The 22,724-nt window shown below is 38.5% G+C and overlaps 1 protein-coding gene across 10 annotated transcripts in view; it reads left to right on the top strand.

The window, feature by feature from the left end:
• Gpam (glycerol-3-phosphate acyltransferase, mitochondrial) overlaps positions 1–22,724 on the top strand; it is a 66,030-nt gene that overhangs the window by 30,805 nt on the left and 12,501 nt on the right. For 2 of the 10 annotated variants that reach the window (XM_003475128.5, XM_023567354.2), the window contains exons 2-13: positions 3,487–3,617; positions 5,499–5,621; positions 8,394–8,467; positions 10,922–11,035; positions 13,435–13,581; positions 14,067–14,163; positions 14,764–14,900; positions 17,623–17,722; positions 18,036–18,248; positions 19,990–20,103; positions 21,123–21,208; positions 21,915–22,030. In XM_003475128.5, coding sequence (XP_003475176.1) covers positions 3,516–3,617; positions 5,499–5,621; positions 8,394–8,467; positions 10,922–11,035; positions 13,435–13,581; positions 14,067–14,163; positions 14,764–14,900; positions 17,623–17,722; positions 18,036–18,248; positions 19,990–20,103; positions 21,123–21,208; positions 21,915–22,030 — 1,423 coding nt within the window. In that variant the 5' untranslated portion in view covers positions 3,487–3,515. Of the gene's footprint in view, positions 1–1,675; positions 1,950–2,518; positions 2,615–3,470; positions 3,618–5,498; positions 5,622–8,393; positions 8,468–10,921; positions 11,036–13,434; positions 13,582–14,066; positions 14,164–14,763; positions 14,901–17,622; positions 17,723–18,035; positions 18,249–19,989; positions 20,104–21,122; positions 21,209–21,914; positions 22,031–22,724 lie in introns of those variants that run through there. The other 8 variants (XM_013158319.3, XM_023567353.2, XM_013158318.3 and 5 more) reach the window with 8 other exon arrangements.

The following is a 22,724-nucleotide window of genomic DNA, read 5'->3' as shown; positions in this document are numbered from 1 at the left end:
CCATAAGTGCCAACCTTATGAACCAAGCTTAGGCATTTGGACTAGGAAGTTGTGGTTGGTTTATAATCCAGATAGAAGTACACAATGATTTATTTTGAACAGAAATTATAGCCAGTGTTTGCAAGATGAACAAAGACCAATTGTGGCAAATGCTAGAAGCTGATCTTAATTATCTTTGTACTTTCATGTCGTAGTTCATACTTAATACTTGCTTGAGTGCATGCAAGAGGTTATCATTTTCCTTCTATACTGCTAACACTCACGATAACCACTGGCCTTGTCAAGGCATGACAAATATTGTGAAAGAGTGTCTTTCTACCCAGTCCTGTTTTGTTCAGATGGCTAGGGTGTGGCAAATTCCACTCAGTCTTCAAGTCTTTTCAAACATTATTTTAAATCATAAATTGACAAATTATATGTATACAGTACAAAATGTTATTGACATAGGCAAAATAAATGCAACTCCCAATTTTCTAGATGTCAAATATGCTGAGTTTGTGTTCTCCAAAACTGAAGAGTGAAATCTAAGGAACATGAGAGGTTGAGAATAGGAAAAATTTAATAAGGGCACCTGAGAGACAGGAGGGGACCCAAAAGTGAGTTGCCATGAACCTCACTTTGCAGAGGAAGCTTTATAGAGTAAAATCATGAGATGGATACAAAATCATGAGGCAAGTATTATGTAGGTCAAAACTATGATCAACCAGTAAGAGCACAATAAAGTCACTTAGGTAATACGGATCCAATGGGGAAGCAAATCATACAGCAAGGGTACATAGGAAGAACAAGGCCCTTTTTAGGAAGAGATGAATCAGGAGGTCCTGATACTCATCTTGGTGACAGAAATCTATTGAGACTTTATTGGACCAGGTGATATCAGTCATAGTATAATATTTATTTATTGGCAAATCATGTTGGCCTAGTCATTTTGTCTTTTATCTTGAGACTTGGCCTTTGATAGATACGCCTAGAGCCATGGTTGCAATGTGTTTTCGCTGTTTGTTTGTATTGATTCCCTTGAGGCCCTAGCCCTGACAGTTTATAATATTTATACCTAACTTGTCTATAGTATGATTTATAAATACAAGTAATTAAATCAAGCTAATTAACATACCATCACCTCATACACCATTTTTTGGTGAGAATAGTTGAAATGTACACTTCGAAATCCCTTTTATTAACAATATTCATGATGCCATAAAATACAGTTCAAAAGAAAGAAAAAAATCCTATCTAATGGAGGCTTTGTACCTTTCAAGGCTTATTTTTTCATTCATTTTCCTCCTAGGAGTCTCAGCTATTCTTATTGAAATTATACGACCTTTTGTACCCAATGTCTTTTGCAACCAATGCCTCCCCTGTCTCTGTAGTGTTCCAAATCTCATAAAAGTTCATATACACACACTAACACCCCGCCTCAGCCTGAGGGTGACAGAAGCTCACAGATCATCTGAGCTCATGCAATGAAACTGAGACACAGGTCACACACTCACAAGCCTGGGAGGGTAACCCCTTGTTCAGGCACTAACATGCCATGCTCAGCACACACCCCTCCTGCGTGGCATAGTCTATACTTGGGGACCTGCGGGCGCACTGAGCCACGAAGGCGCTCCACGTTTGGCCCCGCCCTGCCACCTCACTTCTGCGCGCCCCCGCCTACGTCATCAGGGTGAGACGATGCTGCAGCGGGCACTGACCCAGGCGTGAAGTGCGGGCAGCTGCAGTCTCCGGAGCGCTGGAGCTGAAACTGTCGGTGGAGCCTCCGGGGCGGGTGCGGGCTGGAAGAGGCAGTTTGGGCCGGGATCACGGGGGACAGGTGCGTGGCCGCTCTTCTTTCTTGCTCTTCTCCATCGGCCCTGGCTCAGCACCTCAAAGTTTCCAGTGCGGTCGGAGTTGCCCTCTCCCGAGCTCCGAGGTTCCTCCGGGGAATGGGCCCGGCTCATGCAACGGTAGGGGTCCACGTGGTTCTTTTCCCTGGGAGACCAGGCTGCAGCGCAAAGGAGGAGGAGAGTCTTTATGGACCCAGTACCCAAGGACCTTCTGAAGGTGGTGCCACCAGCCTGCCCCATCCCTGGAAGCCACCGAGGCAAGAGGGGTGCTCTGAGAGCGGCTGGAACTTGGGTGATCCCATGACAGCAGCCACCACGAATCAGACTGAACCCTCACAACATGTCACTGTACTAGGAGCTGTGTGTGTGTATCTGGCAGCCCGAGTAAGGTCTATGGTATTGAATCCATTTTCCAGAAAAGGAAAGCAGGGCATAGTTGACAAGGGCGTTCAGATTGACACGGATGGTATGCATTGGGGCATTTAAGCCGCAGAGTTGACCCCTCTGTCGCTGTCTTTTCTTCGGCTTGCACTGTTTGTATCGGTCAACCCAGCTGCCTGGCGCCTCTCAACGCTTTGTTTTTTTTTTTTTTTAATCCTTGACCTTGAGAGGGAGGAGGAGCAAAGCGTGGGACTCTTATTGGTACATCTCTTTTTTCCTCCCCTCATCTCGCCACTTCTTGTTCTCAGGCAGCAGCGTACTCCTGTTGTGTGGACGTTCTGCGCCGAAGCTAATACCTGAGTGCTGAATTTTTATTTAGTAGTACAGAAGAACTCTTATCACAGGTGCATGGCCTTACTGTTCTCTTCCCCAGTCCTAATGGGTATGATTGTTAGTTATGTAAATTGTTAAAGACAAATGTTATTTTGAGGATAACAGTTACTGGCTGCCGCATATCCATAGGAGAATGCAAAGAAGTCAGAATGTATCTTTCAAGGAATATTATTGCTTCGAGGTGATGACGGGAGAGAAGTAACCAAAACTAAAATAATGAGACTGGTGTTAAGAAACTTTTTGTATTTTACATTAATACATATCAACTTTAGGGGTTCATTCTCCATGAACATTTTCCTGTAGGGTAGGAGAAAGCTTATCCAAAAGGGTGAAACTTACAAATCAGACATTCCCCAATGGTGTTTTTCCTTTAGAGCTTTGTAGCTGTGTTAAAAGTGCAAGTATCATTTCTTTTAGGGCATCATAAAAATATTAAGAAATTCCTTTCAGTTTAAATAGAAAACGAGATACTGTCGTTGGTTTTATCTACTTTACATTATACAAATATGAGTGAAAATTCCAGTTCATAGTTTAGAAAAAATTCTTATGTGCATGCATGTCACATGTGTTTAATGAAACAAACTCATGCCTTCATTTTCCCAGAAGCTATTCATTTTTTTAACCAAAACGGAATAATTCTTTACTACCTGAAATAAGCGATTATTCACAATTTTAAACAACTACTCGTGCTCAAGAAGTCAAAGAATATTGTTCCTTTATATAATCAGGGCAGCCTGAGCTCATGGGAACATGTCAGGGACTAATTTTAATACAAGCCCGCCAGTTCATTTGATATGCTAGTATGGAACAAAATAATGTGGAAATCAGATTTCTGGTATTTACTCTCTGGATTCCTCATTAACTTAGGTGGAATTTTTTGTAGCACATGATTTGGGAGTTCCATCTTGTGACATGGATGAATCTGGATTGACGGTTAGCACAATAGATGTTTCTTGTCTGCCAAATTCATCAGAATACAGTCTTGGTCGATGTAAACACACAAGTGAAGAATGGGTAAGTTTAAAAGAAAAGTTGAAAGCATTCACCCTAAAAAATGTTCATATTAATATTGTTATGATGGCAGAGATGTTGGTAGCTATATACAGTAATACCAGGTTAACAGGTATAGAAGCTGCCTCTGACTTTAGAAATTATTCTTATGAAGTCTAATAATATTTAATATTTTTAATAGTATGTTAACAGGAAGAAAAATTGGGTAGAAAATGTAAGTAAAGTGATTGAGTTAAAAACCACAACACTTTTGCCTAGGGAAAAACACCCTAGTACTTGTTTTGGGTAGTATAATTATAAAGAGATTTTTTTTTCTTCCTTTTAACATCTACTTTCTATAAGTTACATTTAATAAGCATGGATTTTGTAATGGATATTTTAAAAAATCAAAAAATTAGACTTTTAATGTCCATCCAATCCAACATTGTACATTTTTTGTATTGCTTTATCTATTTCAAATAATTTGTCATGCTTTAAATATCTCAAATGCTGTCTGCTTTATATAAAAATTCTGAAAGACATATCAATGAGATTTGAGAAATTAACTCCAAGTTAAAAGAAAATTATTAGAGCAAGAGGGGTTGACCCTAAGTGAGCAATATATCTATATAAATTCTTGCCTTTGTAACACTTGATAAGGCGAAGGAAAGTTGTTAAGTTACCATTTAAAATAAGACGTTTTATGTTGTGGTAGAGCAGCTTGCTTGCTGTGTAAGGCCTTAGAATTCGTGGGAGTGTGGGATTTGAGGGTTAAAGGTTAACCATTAGCATTTGGATGGATGAAGAAGTTTGCTTTATTAATCCCGCTCTGTCAGAAGTCCAATTTGCTCTCTATGGCTGTTTTTTTTTTTAAGTGAAGATCTTATTTTTGTTAGGGATGTCAGTTATATTTATTTTTAGATTTTAACAGGCATAATAGTTATACATCTTTGTGGGATACATTGTGTATTTCAGCACTTGTATACAATGCGCAGTGATCATTTCAGATAATTAGCACATCCGTTAACTCAAACATTTGTCATTTGTTTTTGTTGGAAATGTTAAAAATCCTCTTTCTATCTACATTGGAATAGATCATAACTGTTAACTGTTGTCACCCTACTGTGCAACAGAATGCTAGAACTTAATCCTCCCATTTTATTATAATTTTGTATGTATTAATCAACCTTTCTTTACTGATCCTGTAATTTTCCCTACCTGAGTCACTGTTCTGCTCTACTTCTATGAGTGAGAGGTTTTTTTTTTCTCCCTGATACTAGGGCTGGAACTCAGGGCTTTTTTACTGAATTATATTCTGAACTCTTTTTTTTTTAATGGTGAGAACAGGTCCTCCTAAACTACTAAATTGTCCAGGACTTGAACTTGTGATCCCCCTTACATCCTTCTAGAATGCTGGGATTACAGACATGAATCACCATGCCTGGCTTGCGATCAGCTTTTTTAGCTTCCTTATATGAAAGCTTCCATTTTTCTGCCTAGTTTATTGTACTTGTCATAATGTCTTGCCTCGCCCATGTTGCTGTAAGGATTTCATTCTTTTTTTAGAGCCAAATAATATTCCATGTTTTATATATAGCATGTCTTTATTCATCCATGCATCACCAGGCAGCTCAGCTTAGTTTTTCAATCCTCTGAATGCAACATCAAGTGTGCAGTGATCGTTACTGATTATGTTGTAATCAGTTCTGATTATATATTAAGCTATTTTCTAAGTGTTGATTGTAGAAGGAATTATCTTAAGTGAAACTACAATGTAACACATGTGATTATATGACCAAAAGAAAAGCATGCCGTAATTTTCGGTATGAAATATAATTTTAGAGATCAAGTGGACAGATATAATTCTCTTGCCACTTACACACTTTTTCCATACACGCTTCTTAGGTTGAGTGTGGCTTTAGACCTACCTTCTTCAGGTCTGCAACATTAAAATGGAAAGAAAGCCTCATGAGCCGGAAGAGGCCGTTTGTTGGACGATGTTGTTCCTCCTGCACCCCCCAGAGCTGGGTAAGGATGTGCCCGCCTGCAGGCTTTTCATAGACAGAGGGAGAGATGTGGGCTGGGTTTCCAGCAGTGTGTAAATTTTTATTTGGTCTTAATAAAATTAATTCATGTTTAGAACCAAGACTCTTGTTTATAAACCAACTATTTTAAGTAGACAGGTTGGCTTTTCTTTCCATTCATTTATTCAATAAATATTGGTTTCATAATCTACCCTGGTAGTATTCTGGTTCTTTCATGGTTTTAGTATGATTTTAAGGGAAGACTAGAGCTTACTTTGAATTACCTCTTGCAGAGAATTGGTAGGAACCTTGATGTACTTTCTAGGTGCTGACCTTTAAGAACTTAACATTAAATCCTAGCAAAATGAGAATGAGAGAGAGTGGGGCAGAATAAAGTTAAAAGTGTGGCTTTGCTTTTGACTCTGGCTGCATTCCTGGAGGATGTCTGTAGGTTTTATGATAGTGAAATATGGTCACTAAAATGTTCAGATGAAGATTTAAGGAAGAGTATTCACTAAGACCTCAGTTTAGGAATGCTTCTGTTCATCAATGATTCAGTTTGTGAACAGTCATGTTTGGCAAAATTTCACTTCTGTTGGTGAACTCTGCATTGGGGGGGTGAACACAGCCATAGCCATCTTGCTCAGAGTCGTTGGAGCCAGTGAAGTTTGCAAGCTGAGGCATCACTGTATTAATGTCTGTTGTTTGTATTTTGGTGAAAACACACAGCTGTGTATCCGTATCATGTTTGAAACGAGTAGATCGGGTGATGGGTGTCCTTCTGCTGGCAGTTGGTGAGAGGGACAACTTAGCATGGAAGTGTAGAATTTCATGTAACTGTTCTAAGGTAGTGGAGGTACCATGTAAAAGGTGTATCTGGCTGGGCACGATAGCTCATTCCTGTAATACCAGCACTCTAGTAGAGGGCTAAAGCAGGCCGATTACAAGTTTGAGTTCAGGGTAAGTAATTTAGTGATGTCACAAGACTGTATCAGAATAAAAAACAAAAAGGACTAAGGATCCAGTTCATCGTGAAGGGCCTGAGTTCAGCTACCTCTATTTAAAGAAACAAAGAAAAGATAACATATATTGGAATGTGAAGCTTTTCCTGGGATAATCCCATTATTAGGATGTAGGAATTCTGCCATTTAAATGCCTGCTATGTTAGAGGTTGCTTAATAGCCGCTGCGCTGCGTGGGTTTTCTACTGAGGGATGACTTGGCAGGAAGCAGAATTCTGAGTGTGAGTGTGGTATTAAGGGATTTACGAACACTAGGAAATTTGTGTAGAGCCAACCAGTTCACTATAACAGTTCACATCTACTACAGTGTTGCTTCTTTTAAATCATAGATGCCTCATTGCAAGAATTGGTAGGATCAAAGGATCCTGAGAATTTCTAGTCTAGGAGTGAGATCAAGTCAGATTCTTAGGACAGTGGAAATAAAGGTTTAACTAGAAGGTCGTGTGGCTTTTCTTTTAGATTTGGCATCATATTCAATTCTAATTTTGAATGTTTATTCAAAACAATGCCATAGGGCCAGGCATATAGCTCAGTGGCACAAATGCCTGCCTGGCAAGCGGCAAGGTCCTGAGTTCAATTCCTGGTACCGTTTCATCCCCCCCTGACCCCCCAAAACAATGCCTGAGCTTTAATATTAGACCAATACATTACCTTATGTATAATGTTACAGTATATTCTTAAATCACGAGGGAGTACAAATATAAGAAATTATTTGTTGGTAGTTACAGTTTGGAGTACAAACACACACAAGATAGTTAAGACAGTTATATAGCTAGTTTCTCTTAGTTCATTGAAGAAAAAGGTTTGTGCTAATATTGTTTGGCCAATATTTCATGCCTACATCTTTTTTTTTTTGGTATGGGGACTCGAATGTAGAACCTTGTACTTGCCAGGCAGGCACTGTGCTGCAGAGCTGGATGCCTGGCCCTCATGCCTAAATCTGGTACTCTGAATAACATATGCAATGTATTAATTATGTTACTCTCCTATTAGCCTGTTTTGAGCCTTGTTTTATTTTTATTTTTTTCTCTTTAAAAATTTTTTAGTAACTCTCCGATACTTGTCTTTCTGTTGAAATCCAATTTTCTTTTTCTCTAAAGAGATGTCACATATTTTTATTTCTTTCGTTGGGGATATGTTATGCTTTCTTAAAAAGCATTTATTTGTCCACATTAGTAAAATCATAGATTTTCTTTTTTCAACAGAGCCATCTTTGGGTTATCTTTTAAGATCACTTGTAAAGACAGTGATCTGCAGGTGGACATTTTATCATTAAGTAGACAGTCATTTTAGGGGACTAAAAAGACCATACTTTTTGGGACAGGATGCAAGGTTGAATCCTACACTACCAGCCTCAGTTTCTGTACCTATACAGTGGGGATAATAATTATTATGTGTCTCATATGTTAGGAGAATTAGTAATTTAACAATAACTGCATGATGCTTTCCAGAGTGTTTTGTATTTTGACTTTCCTTAAATGACTCATTGTTTTGGAATGGAGGTGAGGAGTAGAGCTGGAAGGGAAAAGGCACTATTTCCTTTGGTTTTAAGGCTTTAAAAATTTATTTTGAGTTTGTGACCTTTGTAGGCCAAAGAGTACCTTTCACAATAAAACATTTTTTCTTTATCAGCTAGATTTTTGAAGCAATGCCTAATCTTATGCTTGAATTTTAAAAGTTGTCAGGAACTATTAATGTGAGTCTTTCACTCATCCAATTGTGTATTTATGTCTACATTTATTTTGTTTTATTTAGGAAAAATTTTTCAACCCCAGTATCCCATCTTTGGGTTTGCGGAATGTTATTTATATCAATGAAACTCACACAAGGTAAAAAGAAATTTCTGGTGCTTCTCATGAGTCTCAAAAGAAAAACTCCATAGTATTAATGAACATACTTTAAAGTGAATCTGTTTTTGAGCATGTCTAGAATACGAGCTTTTGACACAGAGGCTTTATCGAAAAATTAGAAGCAGAACAACCAACAGAGAGACCTGTCACTGCTAATTGCTGCCGTGCTTACAAACATCCATGGAAACGAGCCTGTTACTTTCACTGCTACTTAGAGCATTAAATACTGAGTTTTGCATACGATGTATGCTAAAATGTGGGAAATATTTGTCAGAGGTGAGGTGTAGATTAGTATGTCTTAAGATCTATTGCAGCTATTTTTAAAAATGTATGAATGTTTAAAATCTACATCATTTACAAGGTAGTAGGAAATATTCTTAGATAAGAACAAATGTTCTTTGATTTGTTACTTATCTAAGACTTCTTCAAATTCAAGGTACTTAGGGATGAATTTGCAAGTGCCAGAGACAGAGAAAAGGGCTTTTGTTTTATATGAATCCAGGTTACAGGACAAGGAAGAATTGAATAGTTCTATGAATGTCTATATGGCAAGAGAAATAGTAGCCCAAAATATTTCTAGTCCTTATAATTCTAGAAGTAGATCCCTGAGACAGATAAGAAGTAGGTTCAAGTGATCAGACATCCTTGAAATTCTATGAAAGATTGGTTCAAGAAATCATATTTTTAGATTTGAGACCTTCAGAATTACTATTAAAAATTAGATGATCAGATCACATATTAGAATGATAATATTTGTATATATATTGAGGTTTTTTAAAAAATAGAACTAAAGTTGAAGTCAAGACATATTTTTGTCTTGCTTTCAGGCCACTTTTCACTCTCTTTCCCCTTTAAACTTAAAAAAAGAGAGGAGGGACTTACATTGAAATATTTTTGTTTTTCTTAGTTGATATGATTAAGATCCTCACACAAAGAATAGAGTATTTACATACTTTGTAAATAGACCTTTTCCATATGAAACCAAGGGTTGCCTGCGGTCCACAATTGGAAGCTGTTAAAAAAAATAGCATTGGCCAAATTGACTTGGGAATGTGAAAATGTTCAGTGAAATAAGCTCCCTATAGAGCTATTTAGTTTACGTGTGATATAAAGCAAAGCATAATTATTTTTACACACACTAGTGCATGCACTTTTTTTCTTGTAGTCTCCATCACGTACACTTATGCATGATTTTACATGATTTTACACACTCCTATTCATGCACTCATGTACACTCACACACCTTTAGTCAGTTCCAAAGAGATTTCATGGAGATCTTGGCCTTCGTGTAGTCTAGTAACAATTACAGAAGTGTTCACTGATGGAAGCAGTTAGAATGAACACATAACATACTGTACTAAATTTTTTATATGTTTTATTTTTAAAGTTTTTTGTTATTGTTTGTTATTTGTTATTCCTGTGCAGTTCAGGCAGGTCTTAAATGCACTGTGTGGCCCAAGCTGGCCCCGAACTCACAATGATAGTTCTGTCTCAGCCTCCTGAGCATTGGGATTATGGGCAGATGCCACCATACCCAACTTGGGCTAACGTTTTGGAATATTGAGACAGGAAAACAGAAAGAAAAGTGCGAATAAAGAGATGAAGAAACAGTGATCCATACACTGTTCTCTATCAAATTACTTTTGGATCTTTTCAGAGTCAGTGAATTTATATTTGGAGTCTCCCACTCTCTGTATCACTATGGAGGGAGATGAGGATACAGTATTATGTAATCATTACAACTGATGTTAAACCAAGACACAGAGAAGACTTGTAGTGTTTTATTCTGCAGTCTGTATTCTTATTCCCCCAGACTAAAGATTGAACAGTTCCTGTCACTGACAAGACTGTGTTCTAACCCTTATGTATGTTGAGTATGTGTTTGAAAGAAAAAAGAACTGCTGATTCCTGAACCCAGAGTTGAGATCTTTGGATCATAGGCCAGTTCTGCTTGACTTTGGTCTGGTCAGCTCTAATTTAGTTTGAGAGTCAGTGATTGTATTAGCTGAAATTCTATAATAATAAATTTCATTCTAGGAAAAGACTTCCAAGTTTCACTTTTTCCTTAGCCCATAGATCTAGCTGTAAGTTACATAGTTTATCTGTCAATGTCTACACATGTGTAGCATTGAAAATATTTGCCTTTTTTGTGATATTAATAAATTCGATTTTTTATTTTTGTATTTATATTAGGGTTACTATTCAGCAGAATAAAACTATTTAAGTATTAGTACACAAATTTTGAGTATCAGTTTTAGCAATTAGGAGTAAAACCGGCTTCTTAGCATTCTGCCCAGTCAGGAAAATTGCTGACAGGGAGCCTTGAGTGTAGGGAGTTGGCTTTATTTTATGGGAGGAGCTGCTGCCTTGTTCAAGCACCTTGTTGTAGGTGTACCTTCAGTACTTATCTGGTAAACTGTTTTTGCTTCGCAGGCACCGAGGATGGCTTGCAAGACGTCTTTCTTATGTACTTTTTATTCAAGAGCGGGATGTCCATAAGGGCATGTTTGCCACCAATGTGGCGGAAAACGTGCTGAACAGCAGCAGGTGAGGGTGAGGATGCTGTTGCCAAGGTGGGCAGGGGAAGTGCGTCTTTTCATTAGCCTTGGGTTTGCCTGAACTCCATCTTGAGATGTGTTTGCATTTTTGAACATTAAATGTTAAGCTCCTAAGGAGACTGAGGGCGGGGGGGGGGAGGATGGATGGTTTTGGTGAATGGGCCATGTAGGAAGAATAGTTCTGGTTTATGGATAAATAACTGAATAAGCTTCTAGAACATGAAAGACAAGTTGTGAGTCAGAATTCAGATAGGCACATAGTTCTCTATAAAATGAATACTGGGGTCATAGTGTTTCCTGTTTTATAACCAAAAAAGAAATGAGTTTCATGTTTTTGTCAAACAGTTATTGAGTACCTAGGTCAAATTCCCACAGTAGGAAGGTGTCACAAAATGTAGGAGAGAAAGAGACTGTGTTTTCTCTTAGAGGAGCTTGATTACAATTAGCAGGCTGCTTGAACACCATGGAATGAAGTGGGAGGGCAGGAGGAGATTCTTCTCTCCTCCAAAGGTTTCCCCAAAAGGCATTGGAACTTACCAGCAGGCACTGAGAGTCACAGTAGAGTGATTACCCACTGACCCAGTGAGATTCAGAAGTTTACATACCCTTCCTCATAGGGGAGGGAGAGATGGGGAATGGAGGCAGTGTTAGAGTAGTGTGTTTAGGGGACTAGGAGTCAGGAGAACAGGCCTCAGATTGCAGCAAACTTCCCGAGCTGTGGCAGAGTTGGATGAGGGACAGAACAGTTCTGGGAGCAGAGTGCCTGTGCAGATAAAGGGGTCCATGTAATCTATGACAGCTGCCCTCAGAGGAAAGGCTGAAACCTCTTTCTAAATGAGGCGATGGCTTTTTGTCGCCTCTTCTCTGGTGGGGGAAACTTTTCCTGGGTCTGAATGTGATTCTAGAGAGGGAAAGTTATGATAATTGCGTTTCTCTTGGAAGAGTTTCCTTAGCCCACTAAGAGAATTGCAGAGCCCCTTCCTGTACTTTTGAAAAGAGAAACAGCAGAAGGCTAGAAAGTCTTGAAGTCTGAGGCAGCCTCCAGGGTCACCCAGGTACATCTAATTACAAGGTGCTGGGCCCCATGGCAGGCGGGCGGGGCTGTGATACATAAATGCAGGAGTCTGAGTGAAGGTGGCTCTGTTTGGCTCCTTGGTGTGGCCATGTTGTAGCGATCTAGCTGGGTTTGGGAATGTGACCCAGTGATGAAAAACTGCTTTGAATTCACGAGGGCCATCTGTAGACCCTGTGGCACTGTTGTTAGAGCTGCAGCGTATTTCCTGAATGAACCAGTGTCTAACTGATCATGGAGGTGTAACAGTCACGCTGAATACTTGTGAAACATTCCCTGCCAAATACAGTAAATAATATTCAAGACTGGGCACATGGTCTTTGGAATTGGTCCTTTAATGTTAATGGTTATGGGATTGTGTGGCATTTCACTATACGTCATTAATTAAAATCAGTAGCAATGGTGGTAGAAAACAACTACTTGAAATTCTCTTGGATTATTAATGTTCTGTTATCTAGTTGAAAACTTCAAGTATATTTCATTCCATTGATGTGTTTTTCACTAGTAACTGGAATGTTACAGTGGTTTAAGGAGGTTTAATCTTTTTGTCTCTGTGTCAAGTGTAAGATTTACAAAACTGTATTAAACTTTTCCTTTTACCTCACTTCTTATTGCTCAGTGCAGTTTTGTTCTTTAGCTATACCTTTTTAAAATTCTAGTTTGATTTGAAAACATTTATAAATATTTATGTTCCTCTTTGATACTTCTCAGAGATTTTCACACATAGTTCTAATGAAGTGACAGGATAAGTCAGGAATACATTAGGATTTCAAAGGAAGAATCATACATTACTTTGGCAGGGGGTTTTGTGTGACTTTGAATTATTTGGTAATCTCTTTTTTGTTTTTTGCTGGTGAGACTTTATCTTCACATATAACTAGGACATTCAAATTAATGTAGTTGTCACCCACTGAATTAGAATTAAATTTTTTGTTTTGATTTTTGAGAGAGGGTTTTGCTATGTAGTTTAGGCTGGCCTCGAACTGTCTAAGTAGCCCAGGCTGGTCTTGAGCTTGTGACGATCCTCCTGCCTTAGCATAGCAGCCTGAATGCTGAGATTATAGATGTGCACCACCACAGCCAGCTAGAATTAAATTCTTTTTTCAGATTCCTCAGGAATTCATTGATTTACAAATGTTATAGCCTTTATTTTTAATAGGCTATCAGGAAGATCATTTGTAAAGAGCTTATTCTTTTATGTCACCACCTATGAAGGAAAGGGAGATTTTGTCTACTGACTGATAGTTGCAATTTAGAAAATACTAAAAACAGAAAGTAACATAACCAGTTACGTTGTCTTTCCATTTTCAAATCAGAGTACAAGAGGCAATTGCTGAAGTGGCTGCCGAATTGAACCCCGATGGTTCTGCCCAGCAGCAGTCCAAAGCTGTCCAAAAAGTGAAAAAGAAAGCCAAAAAGATTCTTCAAGAAATGGTTGCCACTGTCTCTCCGGGGATGATCAGGTATTAAAAGTCAAGGGAGGTATTTCCAACCAGAGCCAATGCATCTGGGCAGAGAGCACTGAACACTGTGGTAGGCTTCACGATGCCTTGGATGCTGCTAATTGGTAGCAGCTGTTTATTTTATTGCTGACATCTGCTGTCCTGCTGGTGAGTCAGGGCTCACACATTCATGTCTTAAAGGGCATAGTTTGTGTGGGTTAGAGGGATCATCTGCCCAGTATATATTAGCTTGGACATTTGCCTTTGAAGTACAAATGTGATTGCCTTTGAAGAGTGAAATGTGATTTTAGTCCACACTAAGTGGATACTTCCATAAGGAGCAAGCATTGAATGTTAGCTCTCTAATTCTGCAAGTTAGATGTACAGACTTCCACTATACCTGCCAAGTACTTAGAAGTACTCTTAGGTATAGATAAAAGTCAACTGTACCCATATTCACCTACAGAAATATGAATGTGTATGGACTGAAATGTTTTTCCTTTCAGACTGACTGGATGGGTGCTGCTAAAACTGTTCAACAGCTTCTTCTGGAACATTCAGATTCACAAAGGTCAACTTGAGATGGTTAAAGCTGCAACTGAGGCAAGAATTTCAGGGGCTCTGCCCCTCTATTTTCCCGTGTTTGTAGAATGATGTTAGAGCTTTTAAAAAGGGTGTCTTGTCTTACATATTTCAACCTGTTTTGAAACTATTGCACTTTTGTGATAAATGCAATATCTGTATTTGGGGAGAAGTAGGATGACGGAGGACCAATCTGTAGAATTCTTTTGTAACGTATCTACCAGAAACCCTAAAAATCAGGTGGACAGCCCCTCCTTACGGTAAGAGAGGCACACATAAATTAAGAAATTATCCCAAGGCCTAGGCAATGATGCGTCCAGGATTTCAATTTTAAAGCCAAGTCTGGCTTTAAAATTCTATCTTCTTTTTACCTGATTAGAGCTGCCTCTCAGAAATACAAAGTCATCTTGAAATTTTGATTATTCTTCTTTAAGTCATTTCTTTTGTAGTTGTTCTTGCATTTAGCTAAGTAAGTATTAAATTGAAAGAATGTATTGTTGGAAAATGTTTTAAAAGCGTGAGTACTGATTTGCCATTGTTTGAATGACTGCAACCAAAATGCATTCAAAATGTGACCATTTTATATTTGAAACTAACATTTGGTATTTTTCTCTCTCCTAGACGAATTTGCCCCTTATATTTCTACCAGTCCATAGATCTCATATTGACTACCTGCTGCTCACTTTCATTCTCTTCTGCCATAACATCAAAGCGCCATACATCGCTTCAGGCAATAATCTCAACATCCCAATCTTCAGGTGAGATTAGTTTATTTTCAAATCTACCATATTGAAAAGATGATGTTTTGAATTTTTGTTGTTCTTTTTGATACATGTTATTTAAAGATGACATTTGTCTTTTCTTTTTCATTACAAAAGTAATATCTATTGTGTAAAATTTAGATAACACAAAACAACATTAAGGTTTTTATTATTATTTATGTACTTCATTTGGGATATTTGGTAAACTAAGAAAATCTAAAACTGATGGGCAATATTTATCAAGTGAATAAAGGATAATTAGAAGGGCAAGATGGCAAATGACCAGGCTCGTCAGCAGGAAGTGACATGTTGGTGTTAGCAGAAAGGTAAATAAGAATAACCATCACTGCTGCTTTAACCTTACAGCTTAGCACACTAGCATGGAGTACATGTAACCTTAAAGGAGATTTATACTGGTTTTTGGATAATGCAGTGTATTCTATTTAGAGGAACTGTGTTTGCAAAGGCAAAGAGTTGAAAGCCTGATGTGATTGATAAGTGGTGGATACTTAGGTGACGTTAGAATGTAGTAAGTATGTGGGAGGACTGGGTAGAGACTGCATTTGGTAGCTGGGTAGGTAGTGAGAGCTAGACCAAAGCAAGTGCCAAGCCAAGAGTTAAGGTCTGTCCTATAGTTGAGTTATGACATGTTCATATTTGCATTTTGAAAGGTCATCCTGGATTAGGAGGAGTTAAATTAATTCTGATCCTTTAACATAGTTTAGGTGCCTGCAGCAGTGGGCTGTTTGTATTGTTGAAAGCTCTGAAAGGTTTGCCACCCCTAGTTTAGACAAAAGATGAAGGTTAAATCAGAAGTGTGGCAGTGTTGGGAGGACTGTGTAGACCCGAAATATATTTAGTAAGTTGAGTTAATAAGACTCAATGCTGGTCCAGATTTGGGGCTCGTTAGAAGGGAAGGAGGTGGCGGATGAGACTGCTGGGTGTTTTCCATCTGGGAAGCTGAGTAGCTAGTGGGCCTGATCATCAGTGAAGCGTTGGTGAGGAGGGGGTTAAGCCGGTAAACTGAACTGTTCAACTTCAAAGCACGAAACATCTCTAAGGTGAGCTTTGAGAACAGAAATAAGAGGATAAATTTGCAGAAAGACTAGAAGGGAAGTGGGCTGGCAGGTTGTGCAGGTAGAGTTGCATGAAGTGGTGTTATCATCTCTGTGTGCTGTTAAGTGTGGACTTCAGCCTTAGAACCCAGGAAGCTCCTCCTCAGTCCCTTGGCTTGGTATTCTCTGGGCTTTGAGAGTTCTGTAGCCAGTCAGACTCACGTGATCCACAGAACAGAACCCATTCATTCTTACAGTCAGTGATACTTACCCAGCTGTGCTGTGGGCAAGAGTGAAAAAGACACGCAGTCTTTGCTATCGAATTTTCTATAGTCCTGGAGGGAATACAGGAAATAGACACTAGCTGTAGTGTACTGTGCTAGAACTCTAAAGGGCAGCATGCCTTTCCAGGGCCTAGAATACCTGTACATGCTCCCGAGCACCTCTGTCAGTATCAGGGAACCCAAGCAGCCAAATTAGAAAGTCACTAGAACATTGCCAGCAGTGTGTCTCAGAGGGAAAAGGGCCATTCCTCGGCCTGCAGAGAAGCCTTGACTGCAGCAACTGTCATCACTCACTTACTCCTCCCTTTATGTTTGCTCTCAGCTGGGGTCTTTTGAAAGTCCTCCATAGGTCATAATTTCTTACAGGTAAATTCCTTTTCATGATCTTTTTAAATCTACACTTAGTTTATCTTCCTTCAGACAGTAGATTCCTTCAGACTTAAGACTGCAGATAAGAGCTTGTTTAATGGAGCTTTCTTTTGTGTCATTTGGCCTATAAAGTCACAAACACAGCATTATTTTTATAAATAGCTCATCTCATTCATAATGAATTTGTTTTTCACAATTTTAATTTCAAGGAGTGATATTAAGCTTTGGTAGTGTCATGCTGTGGCCTCCTTATCCTGACTGTAGAGGCCGCCAAAATATATATTAATATTTAATATAGTATCACTTTTAATATTTATTTATATTAACATTATTCTATTTGAGTAGAATAGGAAGAGGCACTGAGTTTGGGAATATTGACTTACAAAGTTTCGACTTCATGTCAGAATTCATTAGTGTTACAGAGAGAGAAATAGGGTTGTGAACATACTTGTGATTCTATGGATGTGTAAACAAAGCAGATTTGTTGCATGTTTTGTAAAGATGATTATATGATTAGGCTCAGTTTTAGTTTGATAAAATTGTTCTTATCTCATAGGGAACCTCTTTAAGCAGCAGTTAGTTGAGAACATTTTTTCAAAGGAGCTTTTGTTCATTTGGTGGTAAATGTGCCATGGACAGATGCTAGCGTGCTGAAAGGTCTGTCATGAGACTGGACATGATTTAAAATTTAAAATTTAGAGGTGCTCCATGGTCCTCTTAAAATCTGTGCTGTCACCTTTGTGGGGCGGTATAGCATGCAAACTCCTTTTGGTTTGGCCCTGGTGTAGTAACCCTCACGCTACAGAGCAGTCTTCCCCTGGCTGCTCAGTAATGTAAATAAGCCAGACGTGAGTAACACGGGAAACTACAGGAGGTCTGCATTTCCAGAGTCTGCACTCAAACAGTGCATGTGAGTTTATATCCAAACGGCAAATGCTTTGAAGTAACCTGGAATTAAGTATTCTTTTTACATTTTTCTTAAAAATAATCCATGTATTCTTGAATTTACAGTACCTTGATTCATAAGCTTGGGGGTTTCTTCATACGACGGAGACTAGACGAAACACCAGATGGGCGGAAAGATACTCTCTATAGAGCTTTGCTCCATGGGGTGTGTATGATCTCTAAATACCCTTAAGTCATTGTATTAATTATCATGGTGGAGGGAGAAAGATTTGGTTGACTTGAAACTTTTAAAAAAAAACCTGTTCTCAGAGTAATTTGAGTGATTATTGCTTAAGTATGAATTTTTTTTTTTTTTTACTCGCTAAAATATAAGGTTGGCAGAGCTGTTTGGCATATGTGGTGTTGGTGAACTATTTTATTAGTAGCGAAGTTAGTTTTTTCTTAGTATTTAATTTTTCTGAGCTCATTCTAAGCTAGGTGATTTTAAATCTATGCTCTCCTCTCTCTCCATATCCTAGCACATAGTTGAACTACTTCGGCAACAGCAGTTCTTGGAGATTTTCCTGGAAGGCACTCGCTCCAGGAGTGGGAAGACCTCCTGTGCTCGTGCAGGACTTTTGTCAGTGGTGGTGGATACGCTGTCTACCAATACTATCCCGGACATCTTGATAATCCCTGTTGGAATCTCCTATGATCGGATAATCGAAGGTCACTACAATGGTGAACAGCTGGTAAGAGGACTGCCTACATGAGAGTTGTCTTTGCTTTTCAGATTTGATGTTGGCATTTAGATTCGCTTTCAGAGTCAGGTACCAATATTTCCTTGGTGTGCACTCATTTTAGAGCAATGAGTGCAGGTGGGTGGGAGGGCATGGTGAGCAGCCTTCATCTCCATCACAAGCTCTGGAAGGTTCTGTGTATAGAGGAAGTGGTCAGTGCTGGCTGCAGCACGGGACAGGGAACTGGAAGAACACTTGCCACTGAGTTGTCATCTCTCTCTTGTGGTTTACTTCCTGCAGCCTACTACTTATGATGATTTTAATGAAACCCGAAGAACCGGTGGGGTTGTATCAGCAAAGCCATTGTATATCAAATTGAGAAGTGATTTTTTCGGTGCATTTGTTTTGTCCAAATCTAGTAGTGACCAAAGAGTGCACAAATCATAAGTGTGCAGATTCAGTTATGACAAAGTGAACAGGGCCTAGGTAGCCAGCTACTGAACGAAGGAATTGTTTTATCAGGACCGCGACACTTCCCTGGCACCCTTCCTGCTCTCAGCCCCTCATAGATAACTTCTTGACTGTGTTCTTACAGGGTCGATCGGTTTTGTCCATGCTGAGCTTTACTAAGTTGGATAATGGGTTCTCTTTTTTGCATCTGGTTTCCATTGCTCAAGCTGAGATGTTTGTGAGATTCGTCCACGTTGCTGTATATAGTTCCTTTGTTCTTACAGCTGTGTAGTATTTTAATATATTGGTAAATCACATTTTTTCTATTGTACTATTTAAAAAAAGTTTGACTATAATCATTCTTATATATTTCCTTTGGAATCCATGCATTTTGCTCATCAGGTTTCCAGAACAGAATTGATAGAAACTGATAGAAACAGATTGATAGAAATTATATATATATATAGATAGATGAGGATGATGATGATGATGTGTGTATGTCTGACTTTAGTAACTGCTGTAAACACTTGAGCAGTTTGTTTTATCAATTTACGTCTTCTACCAGCAGTGTAAGAATATTCCAGGAATTTAGTTTTGTTCTGATTTAGTATGGAAGTCTTGGACAAAATACTTGTTTCAAAATTATGGCTTCAAACATACAAGAAATCCAAGGATACCTGACAACCAGCAACTTAAAATATTAAGCGACAAACCTGGGTGATTACCTGGACGGCATCCTTCTCATGTGTTGTCACTGTGTGCCTGATAGTTGCCCTGCTTGTTCTTTGTCTCTTGTACCTTACATAGATACCCAGCAAATCTTTCTGAATAAATAATCAGCTCAAAAAACATTACAAAGCTGACTTTGGCCGTGTTTAAAGTTAGGTATTTATGCTCCAGTGATCAGCAGACCTTATATAAGTGACTCATTTGGCATCTTATTTTTATCTGAGAACTTAAAGGAGTTTTTCAGGGTATAAGGTCATTTTGCCCTCCACTGGCTTAGGGCTGTTTTTGTGAGTTATATGAACGTGGTAGTAAATGAACTAGTGTTAAATGTTTTTCATTGACTGAATTAAGCTCACCTAATGACACTGCTGCATCCTTTAGCATCTTTGAGTGCTAAACATTTTCTGACAGATACGTTAATGAAAACTTGATTTTTCTTCTTTGTTCATCTGCTTTCTTCAAGATGAACCTATGGTTTCTATAAACAAATTATTCCTTAGAAAAAGAATATCCATATGTTAGCTTTATTTCTCACAGTTTCATTTTTCTTTTTGTTTTTGCTGTTGAAACTTAGGGCAAACCTAAGAAGAATGAGAGTCTTTGGAGTGTAGCAAGAGGTGTTATTCGAATGTTACGGAAAAACTATGGCTACGTCAGGGTGGATTTTGCACAACCATTTTCCTTAAAGGTGAGAGTCTGTTGGAAAAAATTGTGCTAAAACCCTGACCTGGAGCCAGAAACCTGGGCTCTGTTCTGGCTCTGTCCTGTGTACTGTGTGACTGTGGTCTCTGTTTCCTCTTCTATAAATGAGGACTGTGATAAAACCGATAGTTTAGAATGATGCTGTGTCCTACTGAGTAGATATCCAGTGCCCAGATGTCCTGAGAGTGTCCTCAGTAAAGTCTGGGACTTCAGTTTGCTGAGGTCCTTGCCACTTTGTGTGTTTATTTATTTATGTTTTGGTACCGAGGATTGAACTCACAACCTCGCTCTTGCCCGGCAGGCATTTGGGCTACTGAGCTAAATTCCCAGCCCTCGGTCCTTGCCACTTTAAATTCTAAGTGTTTCAAACAGGACAGGGAGAAAGAAAAGGATGAGCAAGAGGCCCAAGGATAAGGAGCAGAGGTCTCACCTTACTTTGGTTCTACTGTTTGGCTTAACTTTAAAAGATTCTAACTGCTATGCTAGGTATTTTCTAGTCTTAAATGTTTTCAGCTTAGGAGAACTTGAGCATTTTTTGCCACTTGTTCTTTATTTTTAATTTTTAAACAGTTGCACAACTTCTCTATTTTAATATGATTTGCTCTTGGGTTGGACTTCTTTTAATATTACATGACTCTTGGATTGCTACTCTGACTTCAGAGTAAGATTGTCACTATTATCACTATTACTAATGTTGGTGATGTCAAGTAATTTTCATGAAGATGTGAGAAAGGTAAATTTCTTCTTAAAAAAAAACAGTTTTACTTACGCATCTTTCTGTTCTTTGTGTCATTTCTTAAATTTCATGCTTAATAATGTTTTGTGAATGTTACTTTGTTTCTGTAGACAGTTTTAGGATAGAGAAGGTTTTGCCCATGCTCTATTGCATGGATTATTTATAAACAATTTTATTTTAACCTTTGAAGATCAAAGTATATTTTCTGTGTTGATATGAAGGCAAGATAGTAACATTAGTGATCATGATCTCCTCACTCCCACTTGCAGGAATATTTAGAAAGTCAAAGTCAGAAACCCGTGTCTGCTCCCCTTACTCTGGAGCAAGCATTGTTGCCAGCTATACTTCCTTCAAGGTAAGATTTGCAGAGATTTTTTTGTATTAACTAAACTGTTGAATAACTGTTATTCTAATATTGCATGGAAAAGGACATTAACTTTATTAAGAGTATGCTGCTTCTTATTCATTTCCTAACTGCACTGTGTTTTCTCTTGATGTGATAAAGAATATTAAAGTGTGTTTTAATAATAGTTTGGAAGTTTTTGATTATGTGCATGTAAAATCTTTGATTTTGTAAATTGTGTAAGGTATTTGATTTATCTTTTTGAATGTTTGCATTGAATTCTTGGTCGTAGCTTCAGTTATGTATATTATGTATAAACAAAACATTATTCTGCTATTTGAATTTTCCAGATTTCAGGTTGAACTATAACTTAGAGAATTTTGATATGAAGCTCTTTCTTTAATAGGTGAAAATACTGAGTTTTCAGACATGTCTTAAAACATGCCATCTTGCTTTCTGCATTCTTTTTGCAGTGAATTTTGAAAATAATATAATGATAGACTCTCATAATAACTAAATAACATATTTTACCTAAGAGAGTATGTTAAAATAATAAAATATATTATGGAAGAAAACAGCCCATCATAGTAATTCATTTGTGGCTTTAGTTTAAAATATATAGTAACCAGAAGTAGCTGATACACTTACAGATTAGTCCATGTAGTTTGCCTTATACAGGAGTGTGGCAGTAGGAGACTGACTTTAAAAGTCTTTTCAGACCTAATGATGCTGCTGCTGAAGGTACAGACATGTCCAATAACGAGTCCCGAAATGCAGCCGATGAGTCCTTCCGAAGAAGGTTGATTGCAAATCTGGCTGAGCACATTCTGTTCAGTAAGTACAATTCCACAGTCTTTAGTTCCACAATTCAGCTTTGACATGGTACCAAGCAAATCTCAGGGTTTCTGAACCTGCTGATATTGGTTTGCCCTTTTGGGTCAGTTACTTAATCTGTAAGTGGTATGAGATGAAGTGTTGTAAGGAAGGTGATGTTGGTGGATTTGAGGGAATATGAGTGAAATGTCTCATACAGCATTTGCTAAGCAATCTTTGTTCAGATGGTAGTTATTGTCCTTTCCAAAAACGGTTTGTCCAAATTATTTGTGGCCTTTTTTGCTTATGCATGTGCTTTTTGAATTAATTGAGGAACAACCTGCAGGTTTATGTGTGTTCCCCTTTCTCCTCTGACCTCATGGGTGTTGTTATTCAGGAGATATTAAGGAGCTCTTATGCTAAGCTTTTGTTGTGTCTGTGGAAACACAGATGGAATCCTTAAGGAATCTGTACTCGGAGAGCTTTTGCTTTCCTAGGTGGAATAGCTGTGTAGCAACCCTTCACGGCAGCATACATGTGAGTGTGGCGTGAGTTAGGGCATTCTGAGCCAGCTGTAGGATCCATGCTGCAGCCTGTGCACGGCTAGAGAGGCTGCTTTAAAGCCTGGCCCAGCGCTCTGGTGCCGTTGCGCTCAGCCTGCGGGATCTCCTCCTCGCCATGCCTGTGCCAGACTCCATGGTGCTGCTGATGCTGT

Source organism: Cavia porcellus, unplaced genomic scaffold, assembly GCF_034190915.1.
Source record: "Cavia porcellus strain 051 isolate PalLab524CR breed Dunkin Hartley unplaced genomic scaffold, mCavPor4.1 scaffold_2, whole genome shotgun sequence".
NCBI classification, from domain to species: Eukaryota; Metazoa; Chordata; class Mammalia; order Rodentia; family Caviidae; genus Cavia; species Cavia porcellus.
Note: the sequence above shows the minus strand (reverse complement) of the source record. Positions and strands in the feature narration are given on the sequence as shown.